Consider the following 16722-nt stretch of genomic DNA (forward strand, 5'->3'; position numbering starts at 1 on the left):
ATGTGTAAAAGAGAGGTAGTTTGTGACTTCAGAGTAACCAGACGGTGCCAAACCTTGTATCATCATACCCAGCAGGTATTGAGAGTAATACTTGATTATGGTGTATGTGTTTTGTTAAATCTGTGTCAGAACTTGGACTCAGAATATCAGTCATTCCAGATCTGTATGTGCTTGAGAACACTCAGAGTGCTTTGCATTCCCTGTTGGCTCCTTCTGTCTCCACAGGGGATTGAACTTTAAGGAGTTTGTGGCTAAATACAGAGGCTAGACACTCAGAACTCCCTGGCCCTGTCTAAAGGAACTGCTTGGTCCCCTGAGGTGCTGTCTGTGAGACAGGTGTGGCCCTGGAGAGAGAAATGAGGGACTCCGAGGCACAGAAAGCTGGAAGGTTGCAGTAGTGACAGGACTGCTGCAGGATTTGGGAGTATATTTTTCCTTCAGCTGTCGCTGTGTTTTCACTATAGCCTTAATAGTCATCTGACAGATCTGAAGTATGTATTTTATTCAATACTGAAATTTAAATAAAAGCAATGAATTCAGAGACTTTTGCTGAGGTATGTACAAATGCATGTTTTAGTATATGTAGTGCATTCATTTTAAAGGCACACATCAGTAATATTTTCATGAATACTGACACAGCAGGAGACCATGTAATCATCCAGTTGGATACTGGCTAACCCTGGCCAGTGAATCTCACTACATTGTGCATCAAGTATACACAAAACAGTCTAATCACATTTCATTAATTAATCTAACTGGAGAAAAAGTTGCCATTTTAGTAGTCTGAGTTTGACAGACTTCAGGTTCCTAGCCATCATATGAAGTTTTTTCCACCAAATTAAAGAATCGTCTTTATTCATCCAGGCTCCTGTAGTGATACTCCAGCCACCTCCATATCTTCTCTCTAATAAGCCAGAAGTGTTGAGATAGTGGCATCTTTAGCTTTATTGCAAGTCATGTATTCTGGGCATTGAATTGCTCTTTGTAGCTGCCTCTTCTGGTTGTTTTTTTTAGCTCTCTAGCTGTTGAAAATAAAGTTATGCTAGCATTGCTCTCGGGAGAATACGGTGTGCTAGCCCAAAAAAGCCTGCAGTCTAAGATCTGGGAAAAAGGTGGTGGAGGATGAAATAAAAACCTCCCCAACTGATTTTTACTCACTTGAGACAATAAATAGAGAGCTGAGGTAGAGAGCAGGAGAACAGATAGAAACTAGTGCAGTGCTCAGGAAAACCACTTGCCAAACCCACTGCTGATATAATCTAGTGGTAAGTGGCTGTTACAGCCTTCCTCTGCATCACGTCGGAGTGTGAGCGCTGTTTATAGCAGAGAGCTCTGGCTGTATAGCTGATATTATTAGCAGCCTATGCGTATAGGGCTGAAGTCCTGCCCTTTAGGCCCACATAGGTGAAGTTGTAGCTGTCATATGTAAGAACTGGCCTGTCAGCTAGTGGTCACTAATTCCATCAGGTAATTATTTATTATGTTATTTTCTTGCCTGGGGCATTAAATAATAATAGAAAATAACTACTTACATTAGTAAGAGTGATCATGAGATCAGATTTTAAGGGGCTGAACATAATGAAAAGTGGCACCTATTTTCATGTAACTTCGTTTATCTTTGATAACTTTTCTATCACTTTTTGTATCTTTGATCACTTGGAAAGCTTTTTTTTACTAGAAAATTTTATGCTTTTTAAGCAGTTATTTTATTATTGGGAAAGAATAGCATATCAATTTTCTAAAGACAGTTCATTGATTAGGATGCTAAAGGTTACATTATGTAATGTGCGGATACAGCTGACAAATTTCTATGATTGCACCAGTATATAATTATAGTGCTGTTTGTGTAGCTCTGTGGATTTATGGTTAAAGGTAGTTTGTCTTTTTTTTTTTTTTTTTACTAGACCAATTAATATGTTTCGGGGGAAAAAACAAAAAAACAAACAAAAAAACCCCCAAACCAAATAGAAGGGCTTTTGGGCACAAAAAAATCCTTCCTCATGTGTGAAGTAGGGATAAATCTGAAGAATGGATTGTGTACTCAAAAGTTCAGTGGAGCATCTTCCTTCATCCCTGGTAGTGTTAGCTGATACAATAAAAGATATTACAACTACCATACTACTGTTCAACTAGGTGTATAAAGATGAAAGGATGCTCATCAGGGAGAGCAGTAAGCCCTTCCGTGGACAAATGGGTTGTTTTAAGGATTAAAAAAATAGGTGAAATTGTTCTTATTTTCTGGATCGTGTATTTTAAGAGTAAAAATCTGTGACCACTATACAAAGCTCGCAGTTATATGTGTATAGATCACAGAGCGCTTGTAAAACAGAAAATCTGTATTAAAAAGTACTAATTTTAGAAAGCAAGCACATACTGTTATTAAATCCTTACAGTATACTATGGCCATATATGTAGAAATATTAATTGGTGCTTGATTTAAAAATGTATAACAGTATGTCCACTTTCTCTTTTTTGTAACTTTTGGAAGAAATGGGCTCAAGTAATAATTATTGGAGGGACTGCTTTGTTCTTTTAATTAGGTTTTTAATTTTTGACTGATTTTTACCAATAAAAGTTTCCTAGGGCAGACTTTAGCTGACAATAGGCTTCAGGAACTAGGAGTCTTAATTTTTTTATCAAGAAGTATAGATACAGCTCTCACATACATTGAGAAGTGATTGATCAAGAAGGTGATGGTTTTCAGGCGTCATGAATGTGCTTGAAGTCAAGTGTTGATGTGCCAGTGGTTGAAACAGCCCGAGGTCTTCTGTGAGCCAGGTTTAACACTATTCAGTGTTGAACTGTAACTCTGACACTCTAAATGCTTCTACCAGCTGATATCACTGATCTGTCCATTTTCCCTCCTCCTGTCTTCATTTACAGAGATTATGTGTATCTTCAGTGCTTTTCATTTTAATTACAAGGTCTATGTTACTTTATCACAGACTTCAGCTCTACTCTTTAATCTTGGGTGTATGGGAGAACCCACAGCCTCAAATCAGAGATCTTTTTTACTCCAGAAAATCTGAGTATAATGGAAATTCTTAAGGAAAATACGTGTAACTTTAGGATTAGGCAATACAGGTAATATGCATGAAAAGTCTGAATACACGAGGCCCAGGAGTAGTATTAATAGTTTTGTCAGTGTTACTTTTCCTTTCTCTGGTCCAACATTTCTATCTCACTGCAAGAACAAGTCATTTGTGAGCTGCTACTGCTGCTGGTGTTACTGGGGCTGCTGGTAACTGTTTTCAGCCAGAGCTTTTTGTTTTGTGCTCAGAACTGGGAACTGCTGAATGTCACTTCATGATGCTGTTTATATGAGGGCTCAGCTTTCATGGGAGAAAAAAAAAAAACAAAACCCAAAACTTGACTTCGTCAGCCAACAGAGATCTGGAAAAAAGTACCTTTTAAGTTTTGTCAGCAACTTTCCTCTTTTTTGATTAAGGTTTAGTACAGTACAATAAAGTATAAGGTAATCAATTAAATTACAGTGCTCACACACCAAATATGCTAACCTGTCTTGGAGCATAGGAATTTTTCCTTGTAATCTGTGTGCATCTATAAAAATGTTAAAATATTTAGGGCGTATCATTCTCATTAGAAACATTTAGGTTGTCTGCTTGTTATATCTGTTTCTGCAGCTGGAAAGTTTCAGGGTCTCTGTGTTGCCAAGCACAATTTACTGACCTTGTGTCATAAATCAGTGATGAACTCTGCAGGAAAAATCCCAAATGAGACTTCCTGCTCACTGGACTTTGATGATTATACTCACTCAATATTTAGAATTATATTTCTGTAGGCCTTAGTACTTTTTCTATTTTTTAGTATAGTTGTTTTTAAATCTAAAATAGGTTTTGCCTCATGTACTGAGAGTGCTACAAGAAAATTCCATATAATGGGGAAAAGTTTAAAAAAGGCTTATTTTGAAATTAGCTTAGTTTTGGAGCACGGTGACCATTTGCCTTTTGTTTCTTGGTGCTATAATAAGAAGACAGTCACTGGGCTTTCCACATTGGGCTGTGTATTTCATGCAGAACAGCCTGGTTTAGCTGCATGTCTTGCTGTGTGTATGTTGGGAGACTCGGTGTCAAACACGCCCAGAGCATTTCTGTGTGATGTTTGCCTCTATTGATCTTAAAAGCCTCTGATAAAGGAAATTCCACAATCTCATGGGCAACTTGTTCTGGTGTATCGCTACCCTGTAGAGAGAGCTCTTCCTAATACCTAATGTGTATCTATGTTGTCTTCACTGTAGATTTAGCTGTCTTCCTCCTTCCATACTTCATGAGACAGAATTGTCAGTATATGATAATTATATGAAAATAATTGTCATATTTGTCACTAGCTACTTATTTCTTAGTTTAAGCAGTTTCCTGACAATTGTACACTACATGCTTGTTATTCTCATTGTGCTCTTCTGGGCTGTTTTGTTTTGTCTGTGCTTTTCTTTAACAGTAGTGCTCAACACTATATTTTGGGGTGTTAACACCAGGTCTCTAGTGTAATACAGTGCAGTGTCTTACCTCCTCTGCTTCTAGAAGAGTCTGCAGTATTTTGCAGTTCTTTCCTCAGCATTGCATTGCTGGTGTATATTTATTTGTGATCTGTGGAATTTGTTATGCTCTTGTACTGCCTACACAGTTGTTTCTTGACGTGGTTTTTGTGTATGTGATTTCTCCTGTCAACTCTTTTGTATTTGTTTTTATTGAATTTAATCTCGTTGACTTTGGGCAATTATATCACTTTGCATGAAAACCTGGCCTCTAAAGGATTTTGTGAATTTGTGACATAATCTCTTTGATTATTCAAATCATTACTGCAGAGGGAAGCAAAACATTTTTGGTGACCTCAGTTAAAATGCCTTGTAGTTGATAATGAACTGCTAACTATTAGAGTTTTCTCCTGTGTTGTTCTTGAGTAGCTCTGTGCTCACTTAATGCAACTGCCACAAAGGTGCATTAAAATTCAGATAAATTACACCTGCTCCTTTCCTTAAAACATCTGTCAAAGAAGAAAGTAGCAGTATTTTTAATTTACTTGTTTGTTGTGTTGGTTGTTTCTTATTGTCTCATTATCTAGATATTTATAAAGTGGCTGTTTCAAATAAATTATTCTAGTATAGTTGTGGATATTAGAAGTGGCCTGGTTGACTGTCTAATATTCCCTGAACTTCTCATTTACAAAAATTGTTATCAGTTTCTGTTTTCCAACTGGCCAAAGTCTTCCACGTTTTTTGTTTTTTTTTTTTTTTTTTTAAAGAACATTTTTAAGTTCTGGAAGATATGTGGTAATTATAGAGCTTGATTAAGCAAGGTCTTCAGGTATTTTAAGTTGCCCAGATTTTGCCAAATGGAATACAGATTATAGACAAATTGATGATAGGTGGGTGGTGAGGTGGATTGAAAACTGGCTGAACTGAACTAACAGGCTTAGTTGTGATCAGCGGCACAAAGTCCAGTGGGAGGCCAGTCACGGGTGGTGTACCCCAGGAGTCTATACTGGGATCAGTGGAATCTTCATTATTGACCTGGATGAGCGGACAAGAGGCTGCACCCTCAGCAGGTTTGCAGATGATACAGAACTGGGAGGAGTTGTTGCCGCACCAGGTGGTTGTGCTGCCATCCAGAGGAACCTCAGCAAGCTGGAGAAATGGGCAGACTGGAACCTCATGATGTTCAACAAAGGGAAGTGCTGAGCCCTGCCCCTGGGGAGGAATAACCCCAGGCACCAGTGTATGCCTGGGGGCATCTGGAAAGCAGCTTTGCAGAAAAGAGTTTCGGGGGTCCTGGTGACTGGGTGGTCAAGCTGCACATGAGCCGTCGAAGGAGGTGACCAGCTTCTTGGGCTGCATTAAAAGCAGCATTGCCAGCATGTTGAGTGAGGTGATCCTTCCTCTCTACTCAGCACTAGTGAGATACATCTGTAGTGTTGTGTCCACTGCTGGATTTCCCAGTATGAGACAGATGTGGACGTGGACATGGAATGAAGGGTCATGAAGGTAATTAAGGGCTTGGAGCATGTCTCATACAAGGAGAAGCTGAGAGAGCTGGGGTGCTTTAGTCTGGAGGAGAGCTCAGTGGGAGTCTTAATGATGTGTATAAATTCTTGTTAGGTTGCTATCAAACTTATTTAAAAAAAAAAAAAAAAGCTGAAAAAGGAATGAAAGAAAAAAGGGCAAGTAAAATAGACTATTTAGAGAAGTGAATGCTTTTAATATGCAAAGGCACACTCCCCCCCCAAAAAACCCCACAACTGGTTCTTTGCCATTTCTCACTTATTTTTCAATATCATTGCTTGGGCTGTGAAGGCTTCTTGTCCCTTCTGTCTCCCAGAAAAGGTATCCAGAGAATTGATGATTGTTGCTTGAATGATTAAATATGGTTTGAACTTTGGAGGATTAGGACAGATCTTTCTAAGTAAAACTCAGGTTTATATATAAATCTGCTTTTGCTGCTAGTTTAAACTGAAACAGATCACTGTCCTCCCTTTGCCCTAATGATTTCATATAAAATGATTTCAAATGTTCACATTTTTGATGCAGAACACTAAAATACGATAGCACTAGTGAAGAAAAGGGGGAAAAGAACAAAAAAGGATAGTTTACACAGTAAATGTTATAATGTCTTGTGTGACCTAATTTTAAGTCACATGCCAGAGGACTTAGAAAAGGGAAATGGCTTCATTGTGAGATTTTTTTTTTCTCTGAAAGTCATTGTCAACTTTTCCTATTCAAATTTTTATCGCACTTTCTGATCTGTATCAATGCACAGCAGCCTACTGTTCTGCATTTTTCTAACCTTCAAATATGCGCTGCTGCCAGCATTTCCATTTCTTTTCACTTAAGCTATCTGTATCCTACCATGATCAAGACTTCTTCAACCCCTCGGTATGAATATGGGCCAGTGTATCTATAACAAAACAGTATTTTCTGACTCTTAAGCTGTTTCTGGCAAAGATGGAGTGGATTAAGGCAGGCTGTTAATTTAAAGCATGGTGTAGTTGTTCCTGAAACAGCTGTATGTACAAGCAGTTCTACAGTCAAGGTACAACAGTTTACTGGTGTCTCAAGGAGGATGGCTTTATCCTTTCTCCCCTCCTCTGCCCCTGGCATGAAAGTCCCCATCCTTCCCTTTTGCCTGTGCTTCCTCTGGTGCTTTTATGCCCTTCCAGTAATCTCTTTATCTCACCAAATCAGCAGAAAACTCTCAGAAGTTTTGATTTAGTTTTTTTTCCTCCTCAAGTTTGTTTTCTTCAGCATTTGTGAGTCACTGTGCAGGTGGTAAGGAGGAGGTGAGAGCACTGAGCCCCAGCAGAGAGGTTGGGAGGAAGAACTAGGAGGTTCCCCTCTCACTACTGGAGAGCCACTAAGTTTTCTCACCAACACTTGTAAGATCACATTGATAATCTAGAGCAAAATGGGATTATTCCAAGGGAGTTTAACACTAAGGCAAACTACTAGAAAGGACACTCTCATTTGGGAATGTAGAAGCAGCTGTCTGTACAGCCATCTTACGTGTCTTGCCTTTTAAACTGAAACTAGCAAAATGATATTTGCATAAATCACAAAAGCAAAGACAGACAAAATATAGTATTTAAGTTTCTGCTCTATTGCTTTGTTGTTTTCATTCTATTGTTTTATTACTATTTTATTATTTACTATTTTATTCGAGACTATTTTAAGTGTCTGTTGTCCCACTACCCTGGTTTGGATTTCATATTTTTTTTAACTGCTACAGGAGCAGCTCGAAGTCCACTAGAAACAAGAGAATCCTTTTTGGTGAATTCAGAGAAGCTTTCATTCTGGCCATTCAAACATATAAATAAAGTGTCACTTTTATAGTAAAATTTGTATAATCTTCATGATCCAGAATGTGCAGTAGTAGTGTGATGTTTGATGTAATAACACTCTCTCTCTCCTTCTTGTAGGTCCTTTTGTTCTGCATCACAGCTGCTCTGTTCATGTTCTTTTTCAGGTATGTTGCTTGTATATCTATTTATGTTTGTAAAGATTATTTTAAACAGTATTTCTAAGAGCTTGCTTGATTTTTGGTATTCATCTGAAAATTTAGATATTCTTGACTCAAACTTTCTGAATTGAGTGTTTCCATAGCATTAAAAACCTAGTGCTGTGAACATAGTTGGGCTAAAAAGGGAAATGCTGGGTTAAATGATTTAAATCTTCTGGAGATTATACTGATTACTTAAGGAGCCTCCTCTCATCTCATAATTAAGACCCTGGAGCATGGTATCAAAATGGCTGAAATACTGCTTTTCATATATGTTCTTAAATATGTTATGGTAGGGAAGGTAACATTTTGTCTTCTGGTGAAAATATAGGAGAATGGGAAAAAGAGATTTTACGGTCTTAAATAATATCAAACATTTGACATGCATGCAGGTATAACTACCTTCTTTGAATTTTAGAGTAAACTAGTTTCACACACCTTTTCACAAGTTATCAGTTGTATTCCTTTTTAAAGCATACAGTAGTGGTGTTGGATGAGACTCGTTTTAATAGCTTTTTTCTCAGTTTGTAAGATATATGTAATAAGTCATTTACCTAGTTATTGTTTCCCTTTTAAGTACCAGACCTCTCAAATTTTCTTTATTATCAAGCTGGAAAGTTGCTTGTTAAAGTAACCTTTGACTACAGCCCTTTCACTTAGAATTTTTTGTGGCATGTAGCCATCTGTGGTTCTTCAAGCCCTACGATCCCCTGATAATTGCAAAACTCTGGAAGCTGGAGCTTCTTTTTTCGTAATTTCATTACTTATGAATTACTTACAGATATTGGCCAAAAACAATATATAGGGAAGAAGTGTTAATTTAAAGGATTTGAAGAGGCATTCCTCTTTTTATCTACCACCCATTGAGACCCTTGCATCAGCAGTCTTCTTGATTTATTCTACTTCCCAGAGTCATGGTATAACAGCATTGGAGAATTTGACATGTAAAGTTGAAGTTAGATACCTGCCTGTATGAATGTTGATTAAACCAACTCAAAACACTAAAGGGCCGGTGAAAACTATAAACATGTGACTTTGGAGGAAGCTAGTTGTCTCCTGTCTTTGTCTTTGGTAATGAACTGGTGTTTTAAAGACAACCTGGAGGTTAAATGAGAACTGACCAGAGCCCAGAGTTATTTGGTGAATCCCTCATTGACTTGGCACAGCAACACTGACGGTTGAATGGGCTCCAAACCACTTTATCTGCTCAAACTACTTCATCAACTGACCAGAGCCCAGAGTTATTTGGTGAATCCCTCATTGACTTGGCACAGCAACACTGACGATTGAATGGGCTCCAAACCACTTTATCTGCTCAAACTACTTCATCCATGACAGGGTTGATTGGTTTCCTCTTGAACAATCGTCAGCAACAACATTTAATTCCTTTGTCACTGGTATTGTAACAGGCGAATTATAATACAGGTTATAGGTCCATTAGCTTAATTCTCAGAAAAAAAGAAAAAAAATTGTTTGTAAATGCAAATAAAACCAGTAAATAAAGTAGATTTATAAAAAAAATAATTAGCACAGGCCAATTTTCTTTTCTTTTTTCTTTCTGGGTGTAATCGGTATTGTGATTAGAACTTCTTCACAGTGATTTGTGTGGTACTTTCCTAAAACAACCAGGTATAGATGTTCTATGTGAAAATACCTTTGGGTAAGCACAGGACCCCCAGGATAATACGTAGATGGATTTGTTGTAAGAGATTGACTGTCAGACAGAGGATGTATTGACTGTGTTGACAAGCACCTACTCAGGTCCTCCATTGTTTAATATTTTTATATTTAAATAATGACAAAGGTAACAGTGGAAATTATTATTACACAGTTAGGTAAAACTGCTGTCTGGGAACCGCAGTTACTTTGCAGAACAGACTTGGAATTCGCATAGATGCAAACTGGAGATACAATCTGAAAAACTGTAAAGCTGCTTAGTAATGACAAGTTTGAGGTAATATATTTACACGCAAGGAGCTGTGGAGAATTAAATAGTTTGGGAGCAGTTCACTGAAAAAGGACCCAACAGTAGTTGACACAGTCTGCCAGCTGAGTGTAAGTCAACAATGTCTCATTCCTGTAACAAGGGAAAACTGTGATGGGATGTATAGAGCTTGTGAGGTACATAAAGTTGCTTCGTTTTACTTAAATGCACTGAGAAATGCTTAAGCTTTTTGTGTCTTTTTTGATTATTACACACCAAGAAGAATACGGAATAAGCAGAGAAACCTCAGAGTTTCTCCTGCAGTGATCTGGAGTTTGGAAAACATGGTTTATTTATAAGAAGAGATTATGATTGCTTAATTTTTGAAAAATAAATAAGGGATGGAACAACTGTCTTCATGTATGTACAAGACTACTGAAAAGAGGAAGAGAATAGACTGTTCTCACTGGATGTGGTGGAAAGGATGAGATAACAGAGCAAGGCATTTATTCTTACAATAATAAATTGCAGCACAGATGAATTCACTTAGATAGTGAGGAAGGAAAATTTAAGAAAGAAGCAGTGAAAAGATTCCCTGGTGAGGCTACAGTTTGTCTGTTCTTTTAGATCTGTAGGAACAGATTCTGGATAATATAGGTATTACCACTTTGGGAAAGGAATATTTGACTTCCTCAGTCTCTTCCACTTTTTGATGCTGGTGTGGTTTGAACTCATAGGAAAACAAAGCATCAGGCAGCTGCTCACTCCCCCCTTCCCTCCCAGTGCTGAGAAGGAGAGAATAAAGCAAAAAGCTTGGGAATGGAGGGAAGGACAGGGACGGGTGACTCACCCATTACAGTCACGGGCAAAAGAGACTCATTAGGGGAAGGAAAAAAGGCAAGACTAAATTTAACCCAGACACTAACAACAACAACTAACAGACAGAGTAGGACAGTGAGAAGCATTACCACATCTTGAGAACACCTTCCCTGTACCCCTCCCTTCTTCCTGGGCTCAGCTTTGGTCCCGATATCTCTATCTTCTCTCCCAGCAACAAGGGGGCAGGGAATGGGGGGTGCAGTCCATCCCACTGCTTCTTCGGGAGAGAGGACTCCTCACATTCTTCCCTGCTTCAGCATGGCTCCCCTCTCACAGGAGACAGTCCTCCATGAACTTTATCTAACATGAGTCCTTTCCATGGGATGCATCTGTTCCCATGCTGCTCCAGTGTGGGTCACCCTCCCATGTTGCAGTCCTCCCAGCACCAAACTACAACAGTGGGGGCTGCTTCTCCCCTCAGAGTCCTGGCCTTCTTTGGGGGTAGTCACCTGCTCTGATACCGGTTTCTCCACAGGCTTCAGGTTGCCCTCTGCTCCACCGTGGACCTCCATGAGTGGCGGGGGGGTAGGTGGAGGGTGTTGGGAGGGGGTGCGACCCTACTGTTTCATCATGGGGTACAGGGGGGCTCTGCACCAGCACACCTCCCTCCTTTCCTCCTCCTTTCTTCCTCTGACCTTGGTGTTCGCTTAGATGTCACAACATCTCCTCACAGCTCCAACTCCTCATCCCAGGTCCCTTAAATATATTATCACAGAGGTACAGCCACCATTACTAATTGGTTTGGCCGTGGCCAGAGGTGGGTCCAACTTGGAGCTGGGGGAGCTTCGAGAAGCTTCTCACAGAGGCCACCGCTGTAGCCCCCATCCCCCGCTACCAAAAACCCCACCACACACAAACCCAGCACAGATGCACATCAGTGGCTGTCATATTGTGAAATATTTGATGTAATAAGCTGTCGAAGACAGTGGCCAGTAAAGTCTTTTGAGGAGGATAACCTTGCTGTGCTTTGTTGAATGCAACTTGAAAGGTGTACCTGGAAAAAAATTCCAAATTAAAGCTCTGTGCTGTAGAAAGGTCACTCGACCAGTCCTCAAAGCTTTTGTTCAGTTTGTCTGGACTGGGATTGTGAATTGGTCGTTGTCTTATCCCATATGTGAATTCATCATTGATTCCCATGAGTAAGATTTTGGACAGCCCTTGGAGAAGTCCTCTGTGGATCTAACCAGAGCCCTGGGGGAGGCAATCTTCCTGTCTCCATTGTTATCTAAAATAGAAAAGAATTGGGAGAGTTGTTAAACTGCATTTCCTTTGTTTAGTGACTCAAAATCACTTCAGCCTTTTCCTAATCATAAGTGGATCAAAAATCACGTTAGAATTACAGTACTTTTAAAAAAGTCTCAGAAAAATACCTCATTCCGAGTCAGATCTGCTTGGCTTGTAAAATATTTCCCATTGACTATTAAATGCTGTTCACTGCCAACAAGCATTTATTGACACTCTTTCAAAGGTGGCTTTTTGTCCTACCCACCTCACCCAAATGTCCTAAAAGGTGCTGAGAGCAGTAGTGCTTTTTGTCACCAAGATCATATGTAACCCCTTTTGTCATTAAAGATAAAATACTAATATCTAAATGATGTAATCTGAAGCTTAAAACCTTTTTAAAAAGAGATTTAATGTCAGTATACCTCTGTGCTATCAAAATATGACTGATGCTCAAGAGTCAAATGACACAAGGAATTAAAAACAAAATAGTATTTTCTGAGCTCATATAAATTGCCTTATCTGAGGCTATTGTGAAGTTTTCTGAACTTAAAAGTGATGACTGTCCCCAGTCAGTAGTTCTGGCTGGCACTAGCATTGCTGGCAGCTGCAGGGTTAACTGAATTTAGCCACTTTTTGCTCTCTGTGATTTTGAGCTGGATCATTTTCCTGGCACACCTCAGACCATGATGCACAGGAGCTGGCATTGGTGCTGTGAGCCAGCGGTGGTGACTGGGATAAGTGTGGAAAGCAGAGGCGCTCTTCAGCATTCACCGGGACTTTTGTGATTTTAAAGTGACTGCATACCAGCATGGCTTAAGGTATTTTTGCTGAACCTAGGAGATGAAAAGTTATGTGAGTTGGAAAGTTGAGAACTGTTTTCTTCATGGAGGAATTAAGATACGTTTTATACTTCACACAACTTTTAGAATATCTTTCAGGTTGCCATGTTAATGATAGCTTGTTAAGTTTAACTTGCTTAGTGCTGTTTCTGGAAGGCAAATGTTCTGGTTGATAGTTATCCACTAAAAGAGAACAAAATCAATATGGTACATAATTGTAACATGATCATATCTGTTCCCTGATGTGGATATTTTCCTACCCACACAGTTAGGAAATACCGCTATAACAGATATATGAATCTTGGTCTATGGAAATATAGGCAAGTTCTTCTCAATTTATTGGGATATTTCCTTTTCTAGTATAATGAAGTATCTCATTATAAAGTCTATCTTGAATTGTTCAAAAAAAAAAATTCTGTAATGGTCCTTTGGCCAGGCAGTTACAATTTGCTGATGCTTTTCTCTGGCTGACAACATCTACATCTCTGATTTCTGCCTCCAAAGCAGCAGAAATGCTCAAAAGCCTGTGTAATGGATGTAGAGAGTTTATTATTTACAAAAAAAAAAAAAAAAAAAAAAAAAAGGAAATATTCAGATAATGTTCCTATCATTTAGTATAGAAACTGTGTTTCCAATTGCAAAATGAATGCCCTTTACTGTCTGTGGGAAGGCTTTGTCCTACATCGTGTTGGCTGGCTACCCCTGATCCTCCCAGCCCATCCTATGGCAGAAGTTTCACACTAGTTGAAAGCTTCACCAAGCAGCCTTGATATTTATCACTGGAGTTTCCCCAAAATTCTCTTGGACTGTTTAAACATTATTGCAGCCACTACAGGACAACAAGAAAAAGAATGTGCTAAATCTCAAGAGTTAAGAAGTGAAGTTACAGAACTGAAATGGTAGAAATAAAACCATGAATAATTACTCCAGAATAGATAAAATGAGAAGGGAGTCAGAATGAAAAGTAAGTTCAGAAGACCAATATAGAAAGGAAGACAGGAGGAAGAGGGAAGGACAGAGTGACTGAAGAGGGAAAAAATAAGATCATGTCAGTAGACAGGACAAAAAATGGAAGAATATACCAGGAAAAAAGTAGCTGAGGTGCAGATGGTAGGTTTACAAGCAACAAAGCTACATTTACAGACAGAGGAAGCATATTTTAGTCTGATACTTTTTTCTTTCTTCTCTTCCATCTTCCTTTTCAGGTACTTTTCTCCTAACTTTTAACTCCATTTTTAATCAAAATTATTCTGCTCAACTCCACTGGAAGTGATGAAATTATACATCACTTATTTGTGGATAGTTGTAGTATACAGTGCAATCTGTCATACACGTATTTAATGGACACATATAGATAATCAGAGTTGAAACAGTATTCTTTACCTTTCCACCCATTTTTTCCTAAAAAACTAACATACAGAAGTGTATCTGGGGAGAGGAACATTACCATATCTTTAGGAATTAATTTTCAGGTGACATTGAACTCCAGTGGGACCTAATACCACTTACTCAAAAAAGTAATTTGTAATGTCATATGATGTCATGTATGATTTCTTTTAAAATGCACCAGTTTTAAAGTGTCTTGTAACAAAAGCACAGTTCTTTAATCCTTCTATTAAAAAAAAAAATACTGTTTGCATAGAATTAAGGTTATGGGTAAAAATGTTTTGATTATACCATGGGTTCATGTAATCTTATTTCAGTTCAAACAATTTGTGGTACTGGTTGAACAGAATACCGTTCTAGTATAATTAAATAGAATGCAGTGAACAAGCAGGAATCCTATAATGTGTAAAATAATTATTTGTAAAATACAATTGAATTCATGTTATTTTAGTAGCAGGTTTTTTTTGGATATTACATTGGATTTTTTTGGAAGGGTGATGCAATGGCTGCGCTTTTATACATATTTCAGGAAATCCACGTAATAGAAAACTTGCAATCTCTGCACAATAAATGAACACCTACATATAAATCCTATCCACATAAACTTAGAAAATCCAGCAATTTGGGTGAATATGTGTTGGCAGACTGCAGTACTGGTTGCTATAGTAGTTAATCCTTAGAGTATATACTACCAGTTTATAATAGGCATATGTTAATTCATCTGCTCTGAACCCTAGAAAAGAAAGCTCCATGTATGAGCTGAAACCAGCTATTATGGGAAGTTGGATGTTTCTGATGATTGATCATAAGTTGAGGATGAAGTCTGCCTTCTATAGAGATAAATGTTAAAATGTTATTTTCTGAAACAATAATTTCAGACAATCAGAAGTTATTGCTGTGATTTCACAAAGCAGAACATGGTGTTTTTCATAACTCAGGGTTTGTATAGCTCACAACAGAAAGCTTTTGATCTTTTAGTTGTTTATATATTACGTATTTATTGAAAATGGATAATGAAAAATAAAGTTAAAAGAACATCTAAGAAATGCAGATGCACTGTCATATACCACCATTAAGATGGAATATTGAAACTTGTGCAAAGCCACTGAAAACCTTTGAGAAAGGTCCTTTTGTTTGCAGTGCCCTTTATTCTATCACATCAATGAAATTCTAGCTGCCCAAATTACAGCTATTTACTGTTCTTTCCCCATGAAACACATATCCTGTAATTTATTCAGTATTTTCTACATGATATTTCAAAGTGCCTTTATTTTCTTTTAAAAATGTGTGGTATCAGTGCCATATTAGTCTCTCATTTAATCACCTGAGCTTTTCGTACAGAAGCAACTACTTGAAAGATATTTTTGCCTTTTAGTTCTCTTTTTTACTGTAGAATGAGCAAGCTAAACAGTCAGAGTTGCTATTATATGGATTTAATATCAAATAATCTTCCCCTTTCTTATAAAGATTATTTTGAAGTCTTTTACATGTGCTGTAGAATTACAGGAGTACATTAAAAGTTATCTGCTATTGAATTATTAGGTAATAAATCAGAAGAAAAAAGCAGATGAGAACTTTTTTTCCATGTTTATATGTTTTTTACTGTCCTTATATAAACATCTCAAAGTTAGTGGTTCAAAGCACTGTTTTGGTAACTGTCATGAAACTTGATTTCTGAGGTATTTTGGATGACCTGGTAAGTAGATAAAAACATTCAGTCTCCTAAGAAATGCTATAAATATCAGTTCGTTTTACTTCATGTGAGCAAAAGTAAAACCTGGTATCACAGGAGGGGTTTGTGGATGACAGGATAGCCTTATAGATTAACTCTGACACTTCTCTGGCAGAGCCCTGGGTTTGGAGTTGTGTAGTCTTAGTTCAAATGCAAATATGGGTAGAAAGGCGAGATATTCTATTTTCTGTTTATATACCAATAGAATAAAAGGTGAAAAAGTATCCCTGGAGAAAACTTTTGACATTATGGTGATTGTTAATTGCTCAATGCCTGTCATATTTACAGTTTCCGAGGAAATGCATTCCAACTCGGTCTTTATTCCTTGCATTCATTATTTTACTGTCCACCATGGTATGGCCGTCATGCCAAGCCAAGCAACGTCAAGAAGGCAATGCCAATCTCCAGATAGAGGTTACAGCGTATACGTCCATATGCATCACAGGGAACAAAGCCGAACCTGAGAGTCGCTATAGTAAGGTTTAGATGTTCAGATGGATAAGCATGAATATCTTTACAATATCTGAAACGCTTCTTTTGATAGTAAATTTTAGGAGGAGAGAAGTGTCTCTTAGAAAGCAGAGCAGCTGTTACCTGGTGCCATCCTGGTGCCGCGCTGAGCTGGTGCCCAGTGCCGGTCTCTGCCTCCCCCCGTCCCGGCCAGCAGCTCCACAGTCTCCCCCGAGAAGCAGGCGAGAGGATGGGCAAGGTGAGATAGAGCCTACACCA

General features: G+C 38.3%; 1 protein-coding gene across 1 annotated transcript in view; it reads left to right on the top strand.

The window, feature by feature from the left end:
* The window catches only part of TMEM135 (transmembrane protein 135), a 183241-nt gene that overhangs the window by 112586 nt on the left and 53933 nt on the right, over positions 1 to 16722 (top strand). Inside the window, exon 6 of the mRNA XM_032991083.2 lies at positions 7930 to 7976. Coding sequence (XP_032846974.1) covers positions 7930 to 7976 — 47 coding nt within the window. The remainder of the gene's footprint in view (positions 1 to 7929; positions 7977 to 16722) is intronic.

Source organism: Tyto alba, unplaced genomic scaffold (genome assembly GCF_018691265.1).
Source record: "Tyto alba isolate M040663 unplaced genomic scaffold, T.alba_DEE_v4.0 Super-Scaffold_2, whole genome shotgun sequence".
Classification (NCBI taxonomy): domain Eukaryota; kingdom Metazoa; phylum Chordata; class Aves; order Strigiformes; family Tytonidae; genus Tyto; species Tyto alba.